The sequence below is a fragment of the Cheilinus undulatus genome, linkage group 20 (assembly GCF_018320785.1).
Source record: "Cheilinus undulatus linkage group 20, ASM1832078v1, whole genome shotgun sequence".
Taxonomy (NCBI): Eukaryota; Metazoa; Chordata; class Actinopteri; order Labriformes; family Labridae; genus Cheilinus; species Cheilinus undulatus.
The window spans coordinates 13,297,703-13,319,620 of record NC_054884.1 but is presented as its reverse complement, the minus strand read 5'-3'; the positions used below and the strand labels follow the sequence as shown (position 1 = coordinate 13,319,620).

Genomic DNA, 21,918 nt, shown 5'->3' with positions numbered 1-21,918 from the left:
TCAGAGAGTATTAAGTGCTGTGTTTTTCTCTCAGTGGGTCAGGTGAATTATCCTAAAGTCCTGGATGAAGACAGCAGCGAGGCCTTGTCTCCGGAGCAGCCAGCCAGCCAAGAATCTCAAAGCTCTGTTCCCTCTCCTGCGGATAGCAAAGTGCCAGAGACGCCTTCTCCAGTCCTAGCACCACCTCATCCACCACTACCCAGCACCCTGCAGCAGGTCAGATACAACGCCATACTATTCTGTGTGTGTATTCTTGCTCTAAGTTTGGTCAGCATTGCAGGCGTAAGTGTCATTTTGTTAATTTCTTCAGGCATTCCCAGTTGCCACACAAGCAACAACTGACTTTATGAAAGTGATCGCCACCAATGAGCTGCCTCCAAGCCGCCCAGCTGTCACCACAGCTGTTCCTTCAAAGCCAGGCCCAACACTGGTGAAAGTAGGAGCATTTTTCCCCCTTCCCTAAATATAACATCCCCTCTCTCTATCAGATCAGTCGGACAAACCTGTGTTTGTTTCCTGTTTCATTCTACAGCAAAGCCAGCAGAAGACTCCCTCTGAGAAGAGTCGAAGTAAGAAGAACAAGGAGCCCAAACCGCGGGTTAAAAAGCTCAAGTACCACCAGTATGTTCCCCCAGACCAAAAGCAGGAGGCCAGTGAAGTCCCCATGGACTCGTCGTATGCCCGACTACTGCAGCAACAGCAGCTTTTCCTCCAGCTGCAGATCCTCAGCCAGCAACAGCAGCACTACAACTATCAGACTATACTACCTGCACCGCTCAAGTACGTGCACAAAACAAGGATTGTGATTTTTTTTTTTTCCCCCAAGATTTATCCTTAAAATTTACCCTCAAGGCTTTGAAAATGAGGATGCTAGCTGGTGTTAAGCTTAATCTCAACCTGAAAATATTTCAGTTGGCATCAGTGAGCCTTCTGGCTGTTTGTGGTTCTCTGCACTCTCTGCACAAAGTAAAGTAAAGTGACGACTGTCCTCTAGCCAAAAGCTTACAACACAGACATGTCCGAGGGCAAAAGTATGACAATATTCTGATAGGCATTATTGTTTTTATGTGCCAGTTAGGAATTGGAAGTAATACTTAGGGCTGTAAAGGTGCGCATATACGTATCATACTGATTCAAATGCATGTGGAGCAAAGCTCCTACACGAACGGGAAAAAAAGAGCACAACCCATACCATCCTTGCAAACTATGACAACAGACCATATATTCCCAGATTAAAGTCTCAAATTTGGAAATACTTTGTTTCTCCTTGTCATACAACAGTGGACAAAGAAAAAGACAAGAAAAAAGTAGTGCTGAGATTATTAGGGTGTGCCGCTGACAGCACGTCCATTGGATCAGTTAAAGCATTTGAAATGGCACCACACAAACATGAACATCACTGCCAAGGAGATAAAACAGAACAAACATAGGTCAGTTTGGAAGTTTAACAGCCTCTTTCAGGCAATACCTGAGAGGACAAAAGTGGTAAAAATGATTTTTAAAATAGCCAATCTACAACCAGAAATTCTAATCTTCCACCTTTCACCAAAAAGTTTGACCAGCTATTTATGAACTTCCTGTGATTTATCAAAACAATAGTGCTGTGGTTTTGTGAATCAAATTAAACCTAAATGCAGTACCTCATTCTCAGGAGAGGGGGACTCTGTCAAGACTGCAGCTGGGTCATAGCATTGGTAACAATTATCCTCAGACTCCAGACTGACTCTGTCCTCTTTATCTGCTCAAACGGGCTTTGGAAAGAGCTTCCAAACTTCGTAGTAGGTCCCATCAGTTAAAATGTGTTGAAATCAGCTGGATAGACCTTAATTAGCACATTTAATGAGCTAACCTACAGTGGTATGATGATATGTTCAAGGTCAGCTGGGAAATTTGAGGATTACAGGAAAGGGTATAAATATGTCAATACATCAATAAAAATAACCTCATTTTTGAAAAAAAAATATTTCAGTATTTTTATTAACTGAAGACCTTTTGGAAGGAGGTTGCAGCATTATTCCTAGTTTAAATATAATTTATTCAGCCTGTTTATTTTAATATATACTTATTTTTTAAAGCTCCAAATAAGAAAAAAAAAATCTGTGTTTTGTTTGCTTTAATTACTGTACTAAAAGCTAGGACCAAATCAAATTTTCTCCACCCCTATAATTAACTATTATCATACAGGATCTGGAAATGTGAAGCAATGTTTCATGTGTTTTTAAACAAATAATGCTGGATTTAAATATTGGGCTATTTATTTCTGCATTATGCTTAAAAGTTAGACTTGTTTGACAATGTAAAAGGAGGATGGAACATCAAATACAATACTAAATTCACTGACATGAGGAAAATGCTAAAGTCTTTACCCAAATATTTCCAGGGGAACTTTCCCAGACCCCCAACTTATTATGTTTCCTGTGCTGGGTGGTCTAAGTTTATCTTGCTTGGTGAAACCATTCATTTACTTGCATTGACTGAACAGATGTAGCTTTAGATGCAGCTGTTGTTGCACTTAAACATAAGCTGTGGGTTTAACAACAATCATTTATGACTAACTGTGAAAATTATTGCAATCCAATTAAAGAGTTTGATCATAATATTAAAATGTTTTAATATTATTAAATATTTCTTACACTAAACTGTATAAATGCTCTCTAGAATATCACCTGCTATGACTTCAATGATGGATATAAAGCAGAATTAGTACCTTTATGATCATATTAACTGAAAAACAAAACATAAAAATGTCAAAGCTTTCAGAAAAGTAGAATTAAAGGTAAATTTATTACTTTTTATTACACAAGTGGTTGTGACATTATGGCTGATCTGTGCATTCCTGCAGTGAAAATAATTGTTTTATGGTACATCATGCATTGTGCTGCACAGGTTATCCTGATATATTCCTATGCCAATCATATGCCTCATTAATGATGTTTGACTTGTTTTAACCTATAAAGGGTTGTCTGTACCGCTTGAGTATTTTCAGTAAATAAAAATCCATGAACATGCATCCCCTCTTAACTTGTTTGACTTCTGTCCATAACTGTTAATCTGAAAATGCCTGAAAGAAAGCCAGTTATTGTTTTTCATGAACTCGGAGAACCATAAGATTGTTTCCAATAACAAGTCTGTATCTAATCGTATGAATAAGTAACAGGATGTTGTTTCACCAGCTGCTGTTTTTATAAACATCCTGACAGCAGCAGCGTGGCCAAGCTTCCCTTGAACTGTGTGCATGCTCTGTTGCTTGGTTGACTGTTTTTGTTTTTAAAGCACAGGATGGATGCTCTGTTCATATTAGAAACAGATTTCCTCTTTCTTTCTCATTTCTCTCTCTCCAGTATCTCCTTTGTCTACCTCTCCCCTCCTCTTCCTCTCTTTCTGTTTCTTATTTATCTGTGTTGTAAATAATTTCCTGTAGTAATGACCTCATCTCGTTCCTTCCTCTTTGTAGACCTGTGGCGGAGGGGCAGAGCAGCAGCGCCAGCACCCTGCCAACCTCCATCGTGGTGTCTCTGCCCACTGCACCTCCACCTCCCCCTGTGGCTCCTGCTCGTCCAAACAACTCGCTCTCCAACCGCAAGCCAGGAGTCCTGCCTGCCAACCTGGAGGAGATGAAGGTATTTTGGAAACCCATGGGCACCGGCAAACACTTTGCTTTAAATAGCATGCTGAGGTAGTTTAGAGATCCAGTGTAATGAATTTGGGCTAAATAGGGATTTTGATCAGCTGTGGAAACTTAGGTATGTCAAGATATTTTATGGTAAGAACGTGAACGTTTCATAGAAACCATCTCAAGATCTGAGAGTTTTCCTTGTATTTAAGAAGCTTGAGTCTGCCTGTCTACGGGGAATTCATAAGAATAGCGCCCAATTAGAGCCCATTTGCTCCTGATATCTGCTGCTTCTCAAAGTCTAAAATAAAGCATCAAGCACAACTGATAATCAGGGGCCAACATGCCCCAGTACTTGTCCTTTTCTGTGCAGTTTTGCTCTTATTTTGCAACTAAATTTGAAAAGAAGCTTTCTGCAAATTTAGGCCAGAGATGTCCGTGCAGTCTTGTCTGCGTCTCTCGATTCATGCAAGCTTGTTAGTGCTATTGTTGGTGGATTAGACCACTTTTGTATTTAGGCTGGGAGGGTCATTCTATCTTACAGAGATGCTCTTTGCTCTGTAGCCCCATCTTGTAAACTAAATGATAACTTTTGAGTCATTTGCACAGATTTAGCAGACACAAAACTGTGCAATCCTTTTGTGAATCAGGCTCCTTGTATTGTAGCTTGTTAGACCTCCATAGCCCTTATTTTAAAGACTAAGAATTGCTTTTTCTATCTTCTTGCTAAGGTAGTCTCAGCTGTGTGTAGTCTTATATTTTACTAGAAAACATGAAAGTGGCATCAGTTCCTTAAGCCCAATTCAGACTAAGGATTCACAATGTGATGAGACCGTTTAAGAATGCTGCTGCTGACAGTCACAGCAGTCTGAACCGAGCCATCACAGCTCAAATTAAGCTGTCTGATGCAGCTGCCTTCAATTCAACTTGCCAAGTTAAAGACAGCTGATCGCAGGATGTTGCAAGCATGTTTGTGAAAAAGGAGAATATAGATCTTTGTTTTTTTTGTAACTGTGGTTTTAGATAATATGTGCAAATTTAACTTGGACAACCTCAGAGCAGAAGGGGTATTTGGCATCCTCTTAAATCTTTGGTGTACCTCCTAGAAAGTACCTGATCCCAGATGAGAAACTAGTGTCTTAGACTATGTGAGGGTGGCTTGCTCTGCTGTTGGCTTTAGCTTTCTTTTTGACTAAAATCCTTCATCTTGTTATTGCTACTAATGCAGAAAGATTTGGCACATGTGTCTTTATAAAAGTGCAGATGTGAAGCACAACTGGAAAAAAGAAGGAATTAATACTTGAGGCTTTAAATAAAACAGCCAAACTGATTTGATTGACAAAATCAAGTGAGCCTCGACAAAAAACAAGACAGTGTCAAACTATTCTTTAAAGTTAGCTGCATTTCCTCTCCAGCAGCTTTTTTAAATAAATCATATTTTTATCTGTTCAGGTGGCTGAGCTGAAACTGGAGCTAAAGCTGCGCGGCCTCCCTGTGTCTGGAACAAAAACTGATCTGATCGAAAGACTGAAGCCTTTCCAAGACAACCCCAGCACCTCTGCTCCCGCCGCAATCACTGCCCCCGCCACCACCACCCTCTCCTCCATCCCCATGGAGGTCACCACCACCACCAACACCACACCGACTATCATCCTTCCAGTCCAGCAGGTAGTCCCAGAGAGCATTAAAACCTCACCACCTGTCTCACCCATTCCCACTGATCCCTCCATGCTGCAGCAGGAAGTAGGCATGTCTGAGGCTCCCGCTGAGATGCTGATGAGTGCCGGCTGGGGGGATCAGAGCGTCTCTCCTCTGTCATCTTTCCAAGTCCCAGAGGAGAAGGACAGGAGGCTCCATGAGAAGGAGCGACAGATAGAGGAGCTGATGAGGAAGCTGGAGCAGGAGCAGAAGCTGGTGGAGGAGCTGAAGATGCAGCTGGAGGTGGAGAAGAGAGCTGTCGTCACCACAGACTCGGCCTCTCTGTCACCCAAACTGACCTCTGTACCCACCATTAACCCTGTTCCTGCTGTCCTGAACTCAAACGTTGTAAAAGTGGAGAATACAGTCCTGTCGAACTGTTCATCCACCGCAGCTACAATCTCTAACTCCATTTTGGGCTCCCAGTCTCTTTCCCCTCTGCCAACAGTGGTCAAGTTGGAGGATGTGACTGTTTCATCTGGGAAGCCGATCCAACTCCAGCCTCAAACCCAGCTCATCACCCAGATCCAGCCCCAAGTCTCACCCCAGGTAACCACCAGTCCACAGGTAATGCCCCAGGCACAGAGAAGCCCCAAAGCCCAGACCCAACCTGCAGCACCTGGCCTGCAGCAGTTCTTTATCAGCCACACAGGAGGTGTGTCCCAGGTGCTTGGACAACCTCAGACCTTGCTGACTACATCTGGTCAACCTCAGACTCTGCTGACCACCACAGGCCAGGCTGGAACCCAGATCCTCCTCCCAGTGTCACTACCTAACAACGCTACTACAATCCAGCTGCCAAACAACACCGTCAGCCTGCAGGTGAGTTTGAAAAGACACCACAAAAGTTAGAAAAGTTGAAGTGATTGCAATGCTGATGAAGTTATATAATCAAATGTGTAAACTCAAAAATAGCCATATTGTAACACTCTTTTCCCCTCCCTTAGCCTGTTCTTCAGGCCACAGTGTCAAGTCCAGGCCTAGTTCAGGCCTCGGTTCCTCAGATGCAAACCATTAAGATGGACACGACACCCAGCAAGCCCATAAATAACCAAAACCCACTGCTACAGGTCAGTAACAACACATACTTCTTTCTGTAAAAGACTGCTACAATTTACTTTATTTAAAAGAAAGATCTATTGAGTTTCGTATCTTTGCAGATGTAATCAGTCAATTAATTAAGCCATTACAATGTCAGAAATCAATGAAACTCCCCAGTATGAGAATTATTTGTTGTTTAAGCTAATCTTTGATCATATTGGCCCACAATGGCAGACAAAGGTTGAGTCTAAAGTACTATTTACATGAGACTAGTATAACCTGTTGACCTCTGATAATTTGGGAAGTACCCCCCGATGTTAATGTTTGATGTGGTGCATTTGCAGAGGATAAATGAGGTCTGTAATGTACTCAAATTTACAAACATTTCCAAAGAAAAACATAGAGGTGCTGCATTGCTACAGCAATGAAATGCAAAATGAATTTTTATTTCTTAAGTTTAAACAAAAAATACAATATTGTGCACATTGGATTTTGCAGGTAACATTTCCTTCATGTTTTCTATTCATACTGTTGATCAGAGTTTTCACTGAACAACATGCACTTAAGTATTTTTCCCTCTCTGTGTATACATTTTAACATCTTTTAGATCTGTAGCAAGCTGTCCATGACTGATAAACTAGTGAAAAATCTTTCCTAACTTCCATTATGCACCAAGGAATTCCAAGTATTGATTCATGTAAAATCAAACTGTACCACATTTTAGTACCTAAACGCATCCTCATGACTGTGAGAGAGTGGACGAGTAAGCAATTTTCCATGTCGCACACAAACACTGCATTGCACACATGAGAGCTTTATCAGTAGCAGCTTATTCAATCAGCAAAGCATTGCTGATAGGATGAGGTTGAAGGTATGGTTCCACCTTTGGAACGCTGCAGTACCTTTCATGAAGCGCAAGGTTTGCCAGGAGAGTACTTCTAATCTGAAGAAGCAGTGTGATGATTTCTGATTCAGATCAGTGCCTGCTGCTTCCTTCTCTCTTGCTCGCATACTCCCTCTCTCTCCCTCTCTCGCACCAAAACCTCTCTTAAAACACTGTGATTTGCACATGTATCATGGGGATGTCAACCATAGAAATATACCAGATAAAGGCACAAGTTTCTTTCCTCAGCCACCTAACAGAGACTCCAAAGTTGCTCTCCATCTCTCAGACTTGGCGCAGCTGGTGCTGTATGAAGTTGCGTCAGGATGGATGGATTAGGTGGGATTTTTAAGTCCCACCCTCACTGCATATTCTCATTGCACAATTTACCTCATTCTACGAATTTTTGTGGTGAATGCAAATAAAACACAGCAGAGTAAGTGTGCAAGGTTTGAGTGAGTGGTGGGGTTTTTTCAGATTAAGGCTCGGTTGTGCTTTCTGTGTTGACTGCCACACGATTGATTGATGAGTGATCAGCAGATATTTTTTCAATCAGTATTTTTACCCCTGTTATGGCAGACGTGGTTGATTTCTACAGGATTAAAAACACACATCCTATGCACTTATTAAAGATTACCAGACATACAAGAGATAATTCTTTTCCCATGCAAATAGGGCATTAGTCATGGTTTTATCTCTGTGTAGAGGTTGTTTATCCTGAGAAAAGGAATTCCGAATCTAGCCTGTCAGCTGATTCACAGGTGAATTATTTCTCAGATCATTGTAGATAATTCATGAAGCTTTTCTCACAAACCTCCCACACTGGTAGCTCCATGACAGCTACAGGAGATTTTAAATCTTGTACTCCACTTCTGTTATAAACCGGCACATTTGCTGTTATCTAAGTTGATCACAGCATCGTCACATGTGTTAAACTAATGTTTAATGTCCTGACAGACTCTGACTATGTGCAATAACATGTCTGGATTGGAGAACCAGACTAGACCTGAAATGAATGCCCAGTGTTTCCTGAGAGGTTCCCCTGAGAACAAGGTCTCGCCTAGGGCATCACCCAACCACCACATCTCCAACGGACCCTTCAATAAGGTATCAGTGCAAAGTTATGACTGGAGGGTTTAGGTGGTTTAAGCTACCCACTCTTTAGATCGTAACTGTCATTTTGGATATTTTACAGCCTCATCGTGTTTGTTTCATGCAGAAGATTTTTAATTCAGCCTGTTTTTTCTATTTTTTTTTCCAGTCGTCTTCTCCTCAGCCCACCTTCATCCTCCAGCCCACCTCCCTGGTTACTCAGCCTCCCAAAACAAAAGAGCCTCCCCGCTATGAGGAGGCTGTCAAACAGAGCCGCAACATGCACATCAACAATGTTTCACAGGTTAGAAACGCACCGAGACACAAACACTCCTCGCTAACACATTTCTCTTTCAGCTCTGCTGCATTATCCTTCAGCATACAAAAAAGCATGAACAGCTATGAATCTATTTTCAGTTTTTAGCCTTGAGGTTTTTTTTTTTTTTTGCTTTTGGTGAGAGTCAGTCTTAAGTCTCTTAACCTTTTGACTGTCTTCTCAGGTTCCCACGGCAACCAGCCAGCAGATGGATGATTTGTTCGACATTCTCATAGAGAGTGGAGGTAAGGAGTATAAACTGACAGTACAAACCCCTATTATTGTAGTGTCTGGAAAATGCTGCAGAGTTCACCGTGGATGCTGCAGTGGTTTCTATTTGGTCACACAACGCTCGACACTAGCTGATTACGAGAGATATCAGCCCTTTAGATATTTATGTTCCCTCTGTCTGTATGACAGAGGCTCCTGTTCAACCCCGGCTACAGACAGTACGCATCACTGACTGCCAATCAGTGTTACTGGAGCTGGGTTAGAAGTAGCTCTGCCGGAGAGAGTATGAAAAGACAAAGAATAAACCTAATAACATTTTAGTGGAATTTTTCACAGATGCAAATTTTAGCCTGTTAGCTTGATGCTAACACACAATGGCAGATGACATTGATGGACTAACAGAATAAACATCGAAATATTTACCTATTTTTAACTTAAGACATGATATATTGTACTTAAGTAAACTAGTTGTGTTTCTTAAATTAAGAGATGGTAACAGTGTCTTATCATCACTACAATATGTAATGCTACAGTTGTCCTGCACATCTGTAGTTAAAGGGCAGTTTTAAAGTTTACAAGGGAAAAATGTGAACCTTACAGATATGAGAGGAAAATGCATCAGAATAATCAGTTTGCTGTAAAGAAAAGGGGGCGTGTCAGGGGTGGAAGAGAGGATACAAACACAAAAGTTCAGGGACTTACACAAGCTTATTTGGTCGGCACCCTGTATCCAGGAAGGTCATGAATTCACGCAGAAATTGACCAGTATGTCTCCAAACCCACGTTTGACGACAGCTGGCGGGCGCTGACAGACCACCAGGTACATTGTACACAGTTTTGTTTGCTGGTGAATATGTTTATGTGTATGAAGCAGAGGTGGGAGTAAGTCACTCATGTGTAAGCAAGTCCCAAGTCACTGTGGTGAGAATCAAGCAAGTCAAGTCGAGTCCCTGCAAGTAAGTCACAAGTCAAGTCATACAAAAATCGGATGATCTACCCAAGGTTCCACATTTAAATCAGTAAAGACAGTGGTACAAAAGTTGAGTTTTATTTCAGTTATTATTTTATGGGGCTAAGGGCCTTAAAAGTATTGCAAGTTAAGTGTCCCTAGAAAATATTGACTTTAGGATAAATTTATAATGTTAACAAAATCAATATTCTTCACTTCTCTTTTTTTGAGGCTGCTTTACAATGTAAGGTAATGATGTAATAATAGCTTGATGTGCTTATATTACATATTCAAATTAAACATTTACAAAGCTGATGATTATTATTGTGCATGTGTATGCTATTAAGTGACCCTCAACAAGACCTACATTTCATGGCTTTCAGAAACTTTCAGGAAAAATAAAACTTACAATGAATTTGATCACTCAGTATTTCCACTAGCCACAACTTTGGTGTTTGGTAACTCTGAGCTATATGCCAAATTTGGTACAAAGGGTATGATACGACACACGTGCTCTGCTTTCTCTCACCAATATGATCAATATCAGCTCTCCTTTTAATAAAGCACTTCTCCCTGTACATATGAAACAGCACACTATTGAGATATGGGTCAGACTGTTAGAGACTATGGGTCAGATTGTTAGGCCGATATTTTTGTGACACAGTGCATTTGCTTTCGCTGCTGCAGTAACTTTACATGTAGAGAAACATGAAGGAGAGAGAAATTGATGCAGTGGTGTTGAAAGGTACACGTCCTGTGTCTTTTACCCACCAACTGTCTCTGGCATTATGGACGTTTACAGCATTATACCAACGTAGCAATACGTTGTTGTAATGAGATGTGAAAAAAGTTTTCAAAAGTTTTTCATGGTGAGTAAAGAGACTGCACAGGCTGTAATAAATTCTCTGAGTTTGTGCTGCCTGCAGGTCTTGTTGATATGAGACAGCAGTCAGTTTGTGTCTGCAGACTGCAGAGGGTTTATAAACTACAGAGCACCGGCAGGCTTCAGGATTTAAGTTGCATTTTGGTGTTTTCTGTCAGTCTGTCTGTGTCTCTCTCCTTTCCGCTTATGCATGTTGTGTGAAACAGTAAATAATTTATTAAACAAAAAAAGGCTTCAGCATCCTGAGGTATTAAAGGAGACTACACGTTGATAATAAATAGATGGTAATTAAATAATTATTATTATTGCCACAAACAGAGACTGAGGCAGTGGGACCAAAAAGGTCAGAGCTAATCTTCATACAGTCAGGTCATAGGAGCAGCTTTACAATGTAAAAATGTGCCCACCAGGTCAGAAGATGGTGTTAAAAAATCATATTTTTAGAGTGGTTAACTCACAAACAACAATGTGGCTGAAAAAATTAAACGTGAACTTGAAAAATAAACCATATATCTGTAATGTAAGGGAACAGTTTTCACTGGCATCATTATGTCATGGTATCTACCATATTTACATGAAGATTATTCTCTCTGTAGTCACATCCAGGACTGTGGCTGGAGGATATGTGACAACTGTTTTATCACCACTTCTTGCTTGCCCAGCAGTTACATATATATACCGCAATATTGAAAGTTAAACTGAAAGTTAAACTGGAAAATTGAGATCCCATTAGCTACTGCTAAACAACAGCCAGCCTAAACATCTAACTGCTCTCTCAATGACATAACATTAGCTGGGAATAAATGCAGTTACTAATATAACCTGTATCATTACCAAATAGTTTAGCTTCCTTTAAAGTGTTCTGAATGCATGGCTGTTGTTGGCTTTCACTTTCACACTTAAAAAGGTGACCTAAGAATATTTTATTGGAGACATTCATAATAACCGTGGCAGTAATAATAAGGGAAAACCCTTTCCTCTATTTGCAGAAATCACCCCATTCATCCAGAACGACCCCTCAGCCTCCCTCACTAAGACCCACCCAGTCACAGCAAGCATCACCACCCTGCCCGTCAACACCGCCATCTCCAGGCCGCCTCCACAGATCCAGGTGGCTCCTCCTCCCACCCTGAGCCCTGCTGTCGGCCAGAACATGCCCATCCTCTCTTCACTGGCCACCGACAACCAGCTGGAGGCTTTTCTGGAGGGCACGCTGGCCAACACTCCACCAGCATCCGACCCGCGCACGCAGGGCCTGATGCTGGAGCTGCAAGCCCAGCTGATGGAACAGCAGCCGTACTCACCCATGGACACTTCTGACCTGTCCTTCTGTGACTCCTCCTCACCACCATCCTCGCTCAACATGGGCCTGTCTGACCCCGGCTTGGACAACATGGAGTGGCTGGACCTTACCATGCCACCCGGTCCTGCTGGGGCACTCACACCTCTGGGGATACCTACGGACTTCCTGGACACACATGACCTGCAGCTGCACTGGGACTGACTGGGGAGCAGATAAGAGAAAGATCTAGCAGCAGAGCCTGAATCAATGGGTGGAGGTATGGATGAAGAGAGAAGGAATGGAGATTGGGTTCTTGTTTTTAAAAGAGAGCAAAAGAAGGAAAAGTGGCATCTCTGTGCCATGTCACTCACCAGTCCATCCGTACCATCTGTATAATTCCCACTCTACAGTAAGAAGTGCTGTATAGGCAGTGCACTGAAGTTCAACTATAACTGCAGAGTTTGCACAGCTTTAAAAAAAGGTCTGTAATGGCCAGACACCCTGATGCCACTAAGGTGATCATCGTCACCTCAAGATTGGTGATAAAGGGATTTTAAACCAGATTTTAATCATCATTTAGAGAGAAGACAGAGCCAAATGATACTGGTAGCATGGACTGTAAATACTCTTATGATTCACACAAATACAAATGGACCTTATTTCAGACAGTGAGCCTGAATCGAACCTATGGCCAATATCACTCGACTGTTTCTGCCTGAAGTTTGGCTTTCAGAGTGAACAATGCGTCTGCTTTACTGTGTGAGCACAGTAGCAACATAAAGCCTTTTGTTCTGCTGAAGCACACTGTGCCATCAAATCTACATCATAGCACAACATCTGTGGGAGAAAATAGGAGACTGGATCCTCTCTAAAACGCATTAGAAACTGGCCTTGGAGAGCAGAGTCTCATGATATCACCACAGGCTTGTCTTACTTTACCAATCTCTGTTGCTCCATCCTGTCTTGGTGCTGGACAAATCAAGTCAAATCTTTTTGTTCCCTTTAAGCCCAAGGAGCTCAGTCAGCCAAGTTTTAAAGGGATTCCCAGCTGAGAGGAGGAGAAGCCTCTCTTCACACTGATCCAGTCTAAACATACTGTAGATGCTGACTAATCTGATGCGTCACATCAGATGTGACTGTTCTCTTCTGACCTATCACGACCCAGCTGGTCAAGCTGATGAACCAATGACTGCAAAGAATAAAACACTCGACAAGAGGATCAGGCTCCTCCATCTACGTGAGAGCTATGCACTAAAGAGGAGCCTCGATCACCTCAGAACAAGGAAATGTGAACTTCAACATATCCAAGGTGTTTGTTGGTATGAAATGATCGATAGAGATCATGAGGCCAAACGCTCTAGAGATACTGCAGTTGTTGTCCAAGAATCAAACGTTGAATGTAGTTTCTAAAAGATTGAAAACTTTAAAAAGCTGGCAGCTGTTTTTTTCTCCTGACAGTAAACTGACATAAAATGTTAGAAAGGGAACAAATATCAGTTAATGACACATGAAGTGTGAAGTGTGCTGCAAATATATCAAGGAATCAAGATGTCGTTGGAGAAGATGAGCTTTATATCAAGCTGTTCTACAGTATATCCCTGCACTTTGTCTATGTGCGTTTGTGTGGAAGTGTGTGGAAATAACTGCAACACTAGCAAATAAAAGTGCAAGCTAACAGCTAATAATCAATCTGCAAAACAGAAGCCAATCATCACATGAAGGATTTAGAAGAATCTGACATGTATTTGGCAAATTCAGTTTCTCAACCGGGTTTGTGAGAAAGAAGGAAAGCATGTGTGTGTCGTCTTCCTGTCTCTTGCATGTTCACCTGTGTCTCTGTGCATGATTGTATTCATGTTTAATCTCGGGCTGCGTCGCCTGCAAGTTGTCTGAAGAAATCTGCTAATATCTATGAGATCAAATCATCCGCTATAGAGCCGACATATTCCAAACATTACTAATCAAATGGCTTCTGATGACTGTTTTACCCGTTTTTATCTGTTATTGATCGACGGTCAAAGAAACGCACAGACACCTCGGAGGAGGGACACAGTGAAGAGGGCTTTACTACCTTTAAAGCCAACATACTCTAACCGATCACATCATTAGGAACACCTGTTCAACCACTCATTGACACAGCTATCTTATCAGCCAATCACAGGGCAGAAACCAATGAATCCAGGTATGGTCAAGACAATGTGTTGAAGTTCAAATCGAGCATCAGAATGAGGAAGAGAGGTGATTTAAGTGGCTTTATATGTCGCTTTACTCAGACTTTCACCCGCAACCATCTCTCAGGTTTGCAGAGAGCTGATGAAAAGAGAAAATGTCCAGTGAGCGGCGGATCTTCTGGGTCTTGTTGATGGCAGAGATCAGAGGAGAATGGTTAGACTGGTTCAAGCTGATAGAAAGACAACCACTTGTTACAAGAAAAGTATGCAGAAGAGCTGAATGCACAAGACAGAGCAATTAAGTGACTATAAAATCTGGTATACAAGCAGCCATCTGTTTTTTAGAGACTCCTAGGAGGAAAACGTCTTAATAGTCCTCTTGCATGACCATTTCCTTTTCGCTCGGTTTTTCCCCTATGGATTTTAGGGGTTAGTTTATTTAAAGATATGCACCCTGTTTTTTTAATTGCAATGTCATGACTTATTGAGTGGGAAAAGCAGTAAAAAAGTGGCGTACACTCTCACTAGAGGGGAATTTGTGATTATGTGTTGCAGCCCCTTGCAGTACACAATGAATGAGGTTTTCTGTCACGGTCTCATGCAGTGAGTGACTGGTGCACAAACTTTCAGTAATGACGTCATGTGTTTCAGCACTTTATACCAAGGATCCGGCATTATATCATTTAAAACAGTTGAGTATTTGTATTATCACATTGCCTCATATAGGAGTAGCAGCCAGTGCTTTGGATGTAAAATTGGTGTCAAAAGTGCAGCTTATACACTGGATTTAAGTGTCTCACCTAAGGACACATCAACATGCAACTACAAGAGCTGAATAAGAGCTGAAGAAGCTAAGGCTAGAATTCACATGGGCTCACTAAAATTAGGCAATAAGGTTTGTTAAGGGAGTATGATGAGTCTCAGTTTCTGCTTTGACATTTCAACGGTAGGATCAGAATTTCATCAACAACCATGGCACCTTCAAAACCACTTAAAGCACCTTTCTTTTCCATTCAGATGCTCGGTTTGTAGTGCAGAAAGTCGTTTTGCTCATGTCTACATGCCTTGGTTTCTGCCACATGACTGGCTGATTAGATCTTTGTGTCATTGCTCAGTTTAACAGGGAAACCAAATGAAGTGGTAGTAGTTTTTCAGTAATTGCGTCATATCCTGCTCACTGTTTCTTTACAACCTTAATATTGAGTAACTGGGTCACCATCTCAGTCTTGATATTCCTTTGGAATTGATTTTCTACAAGGCACTTTGAATAAGATGGCTTTTTTAATTGTCATTTTTTTAAAAATTGGATTCGCAGCAACCACTTTATCCTGATATTTCGTCCATGGGCACTAGAGGGAGCTGCAGCGCTTCTGTTGCAGCTTCCTTGCACATTTTGAGTGGCAACCAATGCTCCTACAGGGGTATTTTTAGCAGAAGAAAATCATCAAATGTGGCTGTTTTTGCATTATAAAGTTTTTGCAATGCTGATTTTCTGCTCACAGCAGCAATAATGTGTCAACCTGAGCGAGCTGATAAAGAGCCGTTTCTGTGGAATGTTAATGCTGCAGTTTTCTCATTAGAACAGGCCAAGATGCGTTGATGTGCCCAAATATAACATCACCTGATATATAAAACGCCAAATACTGCACATTTCTGCTTATTGGCGTTGTTGTTTTTAATTTTTTATTACTTCTTTTTGTTTTAGTCGTATTAGACACAACCTATTTGTCTTCACTTCTGTTTGGTTCAGTCACATGGGGATTCCTGGTCCTCCTTTAAAAACTGCTTATAGGTTTTATTGTATTTTTGTGTTTTTATGCGTGAGTCCTGTTAATGTGCATTCAAGAACAGCTGGTGAGTTATTGTGATTTTTTTTATTCTTTCACTTTTGAGGATATCAGATTTGATATTTAATTGCCAAATGGCAGTGGAACATAGTATCACATTTTGTTAATTTTCTCACATTTTTTTATATTTATCAATTTTTTAGGTTGAAATGCAAAAGAAAAAAAAAATTTACTCTTGTTTTCTGCTTATGTGGTATCTGTACAAGAGGAATTCATTTGTATATTTTTGGTTTGCTGTTTTTATCTCTAATTTCATATCAGACATACACAAACCTCTGGGCTGCAGTTTGAGGATTTAACGCTCGATGTGACACCACTTACCATTGACAGGGACGGCATAAAGCAATAATGGCTGCTCTCCCTTGATGTACTGTACTGTATGTCAGATCCTGCCTTGATTTTATTATTGTGAGAACCTTTACTGCGAGAAATAGTTAAAACATCAGAGGCACTTTGTTTGAGGGGTAATGGGGGTTTATTTTGAAAACCCTGGTGTGTGTTTGACTAAATGTCTAAAGGTTCCTGTCTGCTTCTTTACTTTTATCATTGGAGTTAAAGGTGTTGGCTCAGGCTTTCTCATATCAGCTCTCCTGCTTTGTCCTCTGTCATCATGTGAACATCAAACATCATTTAGTGGAGAAGCTGGACTACAGAAGACAGAGTTTTGTTATGAAAACTGAATTTTATGGGACTTTATTGGAAGCACACCCTCCTGTCTCCTCTAAATCACCACCCATGCCATGCCTCTTCTTGTTGTTTGTATGCCATATGTTTTGCACATTGTGTACATATTTATATAGATGTAATGCATATTTTTATACATGTGTAACATCCATGGGTTCTCTATTTTGTAAATATTCCAAAAAGATGTATATAAGTTCTGTATGCCTTTATGTGTCAATAAAAAATTGGTGTACTGTGAATGGCTCTGTAGAAGATAATTTCAGAATAATTCATATTTCCATTAGATTTGATTTGAAACTTTATTTCAACATGTAAAAAGGGTGAACATAAAGATTGCAGAAAGAAATAAACTAATGTCCATACAGGTCAAACTAGTTAAGTAAACACATGAAAAAGGAGCCAGCTCTAATTGAGTAGTTGGCTGTGTGACTATTGTAAACCTTGACTGTTAGCTGTAATCATCAAGATGAAAGCAAAAGAAGCTTGAAATATTTCACTCTTGTTTAATTGAATAACAATAAATGCAAGTTTAACTTTTTGAATTTAGTGATGGAAAATCATGCAACTCAATGCTTTGAAATATTCTGTTTTTAGATACACCTGTAGTTCTATGGATAGCATTCATTCTTTGTGCATAAATATACAAGTCTAGTTTGTATATATACACAGCATAAGGTTATCTTATACATGCATGCATATATAAATACAGGTGCATCTCAAAAAATCTGAATATCTTGAAAAAAAAGTAATTTTTTGCTGTGATTTAATTCAAAAGTTAAACATCCATCTAAATTCAACATTGATCTTATACAAAGTGAACCATGTCAATACCTGTTTGTTTCAGTGTTGATGTTTTTGGCTTACAGCAGTTTACTCCAGAATGTATGGAAGTTTGACTTTTCGAGCACAGCAAAATAAATCAACATTTTCATATTTATTGAGATTCACTGGAATATAAACTATAGCTTCTATTGACCTATGACACTGACTTTCATGACAGAGAAATATATGATAATCCATCTAAAAATATATATTAATACATTCTTTTAGGGTTTTTATGCTAGATTTTGGAATACTTTAATATAAATACAAATATTAGACAAGATAAATCACCTGGGCACACCCTTGAAACGAACAACAACCAAAAAGGAGCAAAAATTAGTCTCAGAATTTACTGTTTAGATAATATTTATCAAATATTTGTATTTAAATAAATAGAAGGTGTAAAATCAAGACTGACCCTCTCAACTAGTATATTACTGTGTATGCACAATAATCACAGACAACTTCTCTTTAAATCTATGATAGTATTTATTAAAGCAGTATCAATTACAATCAGTGACACTAAATCAAACAAAAACTATTATAAAACTAAACTACAACAAAACAGAATATTTCCAAAGAAAAGCAAACGTTTGTGTTTGTGAGTGAAAAAAGAGAGAAAAAGAAATGGCTGATGCACATGTGGTTTCACATGTGACTTTAAAGATGGAGAAAGAAAACTTAGCCCTCGTCTACAACTCAATAAAGCAGCTACACCACACAGAAACTCAGTTGCCGGACTTTGGTTTAACAGCAGTTACGCTGATGTTCGTGAAGGTAAAGGCACTGCACTGGACATAAATGGACACAGCAAATCAAATCAGCAACACATAAGCAGAGACAACAAGGCAGCAAATACAGCTTTCAATAAATGCAGCTAGATTTAAGCTAGTTCTACCCAGATCAAAGCCTCTTACTGGTGATCCCGATGTGTGATTAGAGTCTGGTGTCCAACAGATCCAGAAGTGAGCAGCGGTCTGTTAATGTTCCTTCCATGGTTCCAGCAAGTTAAAAGTCTTGTGGCATCAAGATTTGGCTGTATGACGAAAGCAGGGCTAGTTTCGTCCTTCTGAGGTGGGAGGAGAGTTGTGTGTGTCCTTGTTCGGATACGGGTGACATTTCTGCAGCGCTCCTGTCCAGATTGTGTGGAAGTAAGAAAAGAAACTCCTATACTCGACCAGCTGATTGCTGACTGTACTAAAACGTTAAAGTTTGATGCTGGAGAAACACTAAGTGACAGTGGAAGACAGCTGGTGTTATGGGTGTCACACTGGCTTACCTGAAGACCTCCTGCAGAGTCTCCTCAGGTTTTCTCCTATCAGAGAGGACAATGTGTTCTGCTGCAAAGGCTACTGGGAAGATGAGTCTTACAGGCCTCCTCCTTCCTTCCTTGGCCTTTCCCTCCAATCCTACTAAAGCTTGGGCTTCAAAACTGCAATGCAAGCCAAGTCTTTGTTCAAAGAATCCGCCACATGCCTGATTCCAAACATACTTAAAATAAAAATATATAACTGAACCACTTCTTCATCCCTGCAACATGTGATAAATCACATCTTTATTTCCCTTTTTAAACTGATTCATATTTAGTCATGCTTTAGCTCCACATGTAAAACATTTCCTGGTTAAAAATCAAACACAGTTAAGCATCAACCTTAAATTACAAATTAAACTCTTTGACCACTTACAGAACATTTCCAGTTTTTTCTTTATACAGTTGCACAACATAAGGCTAAACTGATGAACAACTGAGAATGTAAAGTGATTTTTAACCCAGAACCTGCTTTGCTTCACTCAGTACTGACATGCTTCTTAGTTTAGTTGTTGACTGTGTTTTTTCCATTTTATTTTATCAACAAAAATTTTTCTGTTGTAACTGGTGACTTCTGTTTTGGGTGACTGTTTCCCATACTTTACTGATTTGTTTAGAGGTCTGTATTTGCATACATTTTCATATTACCGTCTGATAATGAATGTGTCCAAACATTTACCTTATGCTAGGAAAGTAACAAAGTAGCTGGTCATACTCTCAACAGTAGTTGGCAGACGAGCAGGCATAAAAAAAATCTTTTTAGATCTAAACATTAGTTTGTGTTGCAGTCTCAGAGGTAAGGAAATTTGAATTTCCATAGCAGTCGAACTGAAAGTTTGCATGAAGTCCACGACATTCAGCCAGTAGTACGTCACAAGATCATGACAGTCAAAGTATGTTTCCCTTTATGTTCCTTTGAGCTGTTTTTAGCATTCTGTAGTTCACTAAGGGCACAAGCAGAACATCTCAGGTATTTCAGGGTTTTCCTAAATGCATCATGGAGAAAGTCCAAAGATCTCCAGGACAACATTAAACGGTCCTCCAAAGAGCACAGTAGCAGTTCAGTTCCCTGCTGAAACAAAAGTCTTCATTTCAAAAGGGCTGGTAGGTGTGTATAAGTGCCTGACAATGTGGACATTTGTGTTGGACCTCCTTCAGACGGTCAGTGAAGAAAGGGATTAAACAGCAGCCAGCTATACACCTGTGGAAGGAGGAGAGAGGGCAGGGTTAGACAGGATGTAAATCAAATTTTAATCTTCGCAAGAATCACTCTACAGGTACGAGTAATTTTCCCAGAGTAAAAAAATGTTTTGCTCAAAAGTAGTAAAATTTACTCTTTTTTTTAGTGTATTTATTACCAGCCACCACCAGAGTTGGAGTAAAAACACAGAGTAAATCCTGCTGGAGTAAAACTTTAACCACACCCACTTAAGTTCCAGCTCAGCTGGCATCACTCATGGCCGGTCACAGCTGTAGCTTGTTAGGTATCCCAGCTGCAGCTAATCCTTTGCAATCAAGACCTCCTCACCTGGTGATGAACCTTCAGACACCTGTGTACTACAGCTTCTAATCAGTATAATAGAAAAAAAACCTCTTTTGTTGTCATGCCCTTTATAGGAGGAAAGGCTGAATTATCTGTTAAGAGGAAAATGTGGCTTTTTATAAAGAGGAAGATTAATCTATTTAGAGTAGGATACAGTTCTACATAAGATTACCCAATTCTAAATGGAGGAGAAATTGTACCATAAGGAGTGAACATTTCTAAAAGGAATAAAATACAGCTCTGAAAGGACTAAATAGCACTTTATATTGAGAAAAAAAGCTCTATAATGAGTAAACTGTGGCCTGTATTACTCTGTAGTGAGTAGAGTTGCTGCAGAGTTGTTTTTATTTTGTTCATTGTGGAGTACATAATCATCATTTAGAGTTAAATAAAAATACTTTTTAGAGTGAAAACAACTCTGAAAACATTACTCTGCAAGCAGAGTGAATTTTACTCCAAATAGACTTGGACCAAATGTTATATTTTTCAGAGTAAAATTGTTTTCAAATTGAGTAGAGTTTACTCAGCTAAATTTACCGTGTAGATACATGTAAATGTCTTCCTGGCTGCTGATATTGGCTACCTGCCAGGCAGCATGTTGGTTGTGGGTAACTTTTAGGAAGCTAGGCAACTGGCAGCTCGGTGTGCGCAATGTTTGGCGGACACCAAAGACTGCACATCCCCACAAACACAACATATCCACTGTGAAGCAAGTGGTGGCAGCATCATGCTGTGGAGATGCTTCTCGGCAGCTGGCCCTGGAAGGCTTGTACAGGTAGAGGGTAAAATGAATGCAGCAAAATGCAGGGAAATCCTGGAGGACAATCTTATTCAGACTGTATTCTCTAATGGGTCAAAAAAGCCAAATCCTATTGACTATAAGTGATAAATATCCAAGGGGGTGGATACTTTTTATAGGCACTGTATGAAGAACTGTGTGCTTCAAGTTCAATAAGAATTACATGCTTTTTACAAAACTTTGAGCCAAACCTAGCTCACTTCTTCATCTTTCCAGTCCTTATAAAAAGGATTTTTCACATAATGTCATACCAATCTGTGAGGACTAGCTTTAACAATGTGGCTGGGGTACAGATGGCCTAGTGGTTAAGTCATGTATGCAGGCGGCTTCAAGTGCGGCCTGCAGCCTCTTTCCCGCATGTCTCATCCGACTTTCTCATCCCTATTTCTGACTCTATTCACTGTCCCTCTTTCTAAATAAACACATACATTGTAAATGGCTTTAAGTTTAGTTAGCTTAAAGGTGTCTTACCCCATTGCGGTGAACAAGCAGGAGACTATCCACACAAACTCTCCCGCTTTTTTATGAGTCTCTGTGAAGATCACATCGTGACAGGATGGACACTGAGTGACTTCTGCTGTTTGACCCAGACTGTCCGCTTTACCAGAAGAGGGACAAAGAACTTTGTTACTTGCTATAAAAATGTTCAGGTATGAATAAATGCACACCTGAGACTCCTATTTACACGTGTAATTTGGTGTGACTTACGTGGAACGACTGGGCCCATTGGTGTCTCTGTGCTGGCTGTAGTTTTA

At 40.3% G+C, this 21,918-nt stretch overlaps 1 protein-coding gene across 2 annotated transcripts in view; it reads left to right on the top strand.

Annotated features, from left to right (window-relative positions):
* Positions 1-16,916, top strand: part of mrtfba (myocardin related transcription factor Ba) — a 51,181-nt gene extending 34,265 nt beyond the window's left edge. For both annotated transcript variants that reach the window (XM_041815101.1, XM_041815102.1), the window contains 10 exons: positions 35-216; positions 311-436; positions 533-780; positions 3,455-3,620; positions 5,066-6,133; positions 6,259-6,381; positions 8,193-8,342; positions 8,497-8,631; positions 8,828-8,888; positions 11,696-16,916. In XM_041815101.1, the coding sequence (XP_041671035.1) occupies positions 35-216; positions 311-436; positions 533-780; positions 3,455-3,620; positions 5,066-6,133; positions 6,259-6,381; positions 8,193-8,342; positions 8,497-8,631; positions 8,828-8,888; positions 11,696-12,210 (2,774 nt within the window). In that variant the 3' untranslated portion in view covers positions 12,211-16,916. The remainder of the gene's footprint in view (positions 1-34; positions 217-310; positions 437-532; positions 781-3,454; positions 3,621-5,065; positions 6,134-6,258; positions 6,382-8,192; positions 8,343-8,496; positions 8,632-8,827; positions 8,889-11,695) is intronic.
* The last annotated feature ends 5,002 nt before the right edge of the window (positions 16,917-21,918 follow it).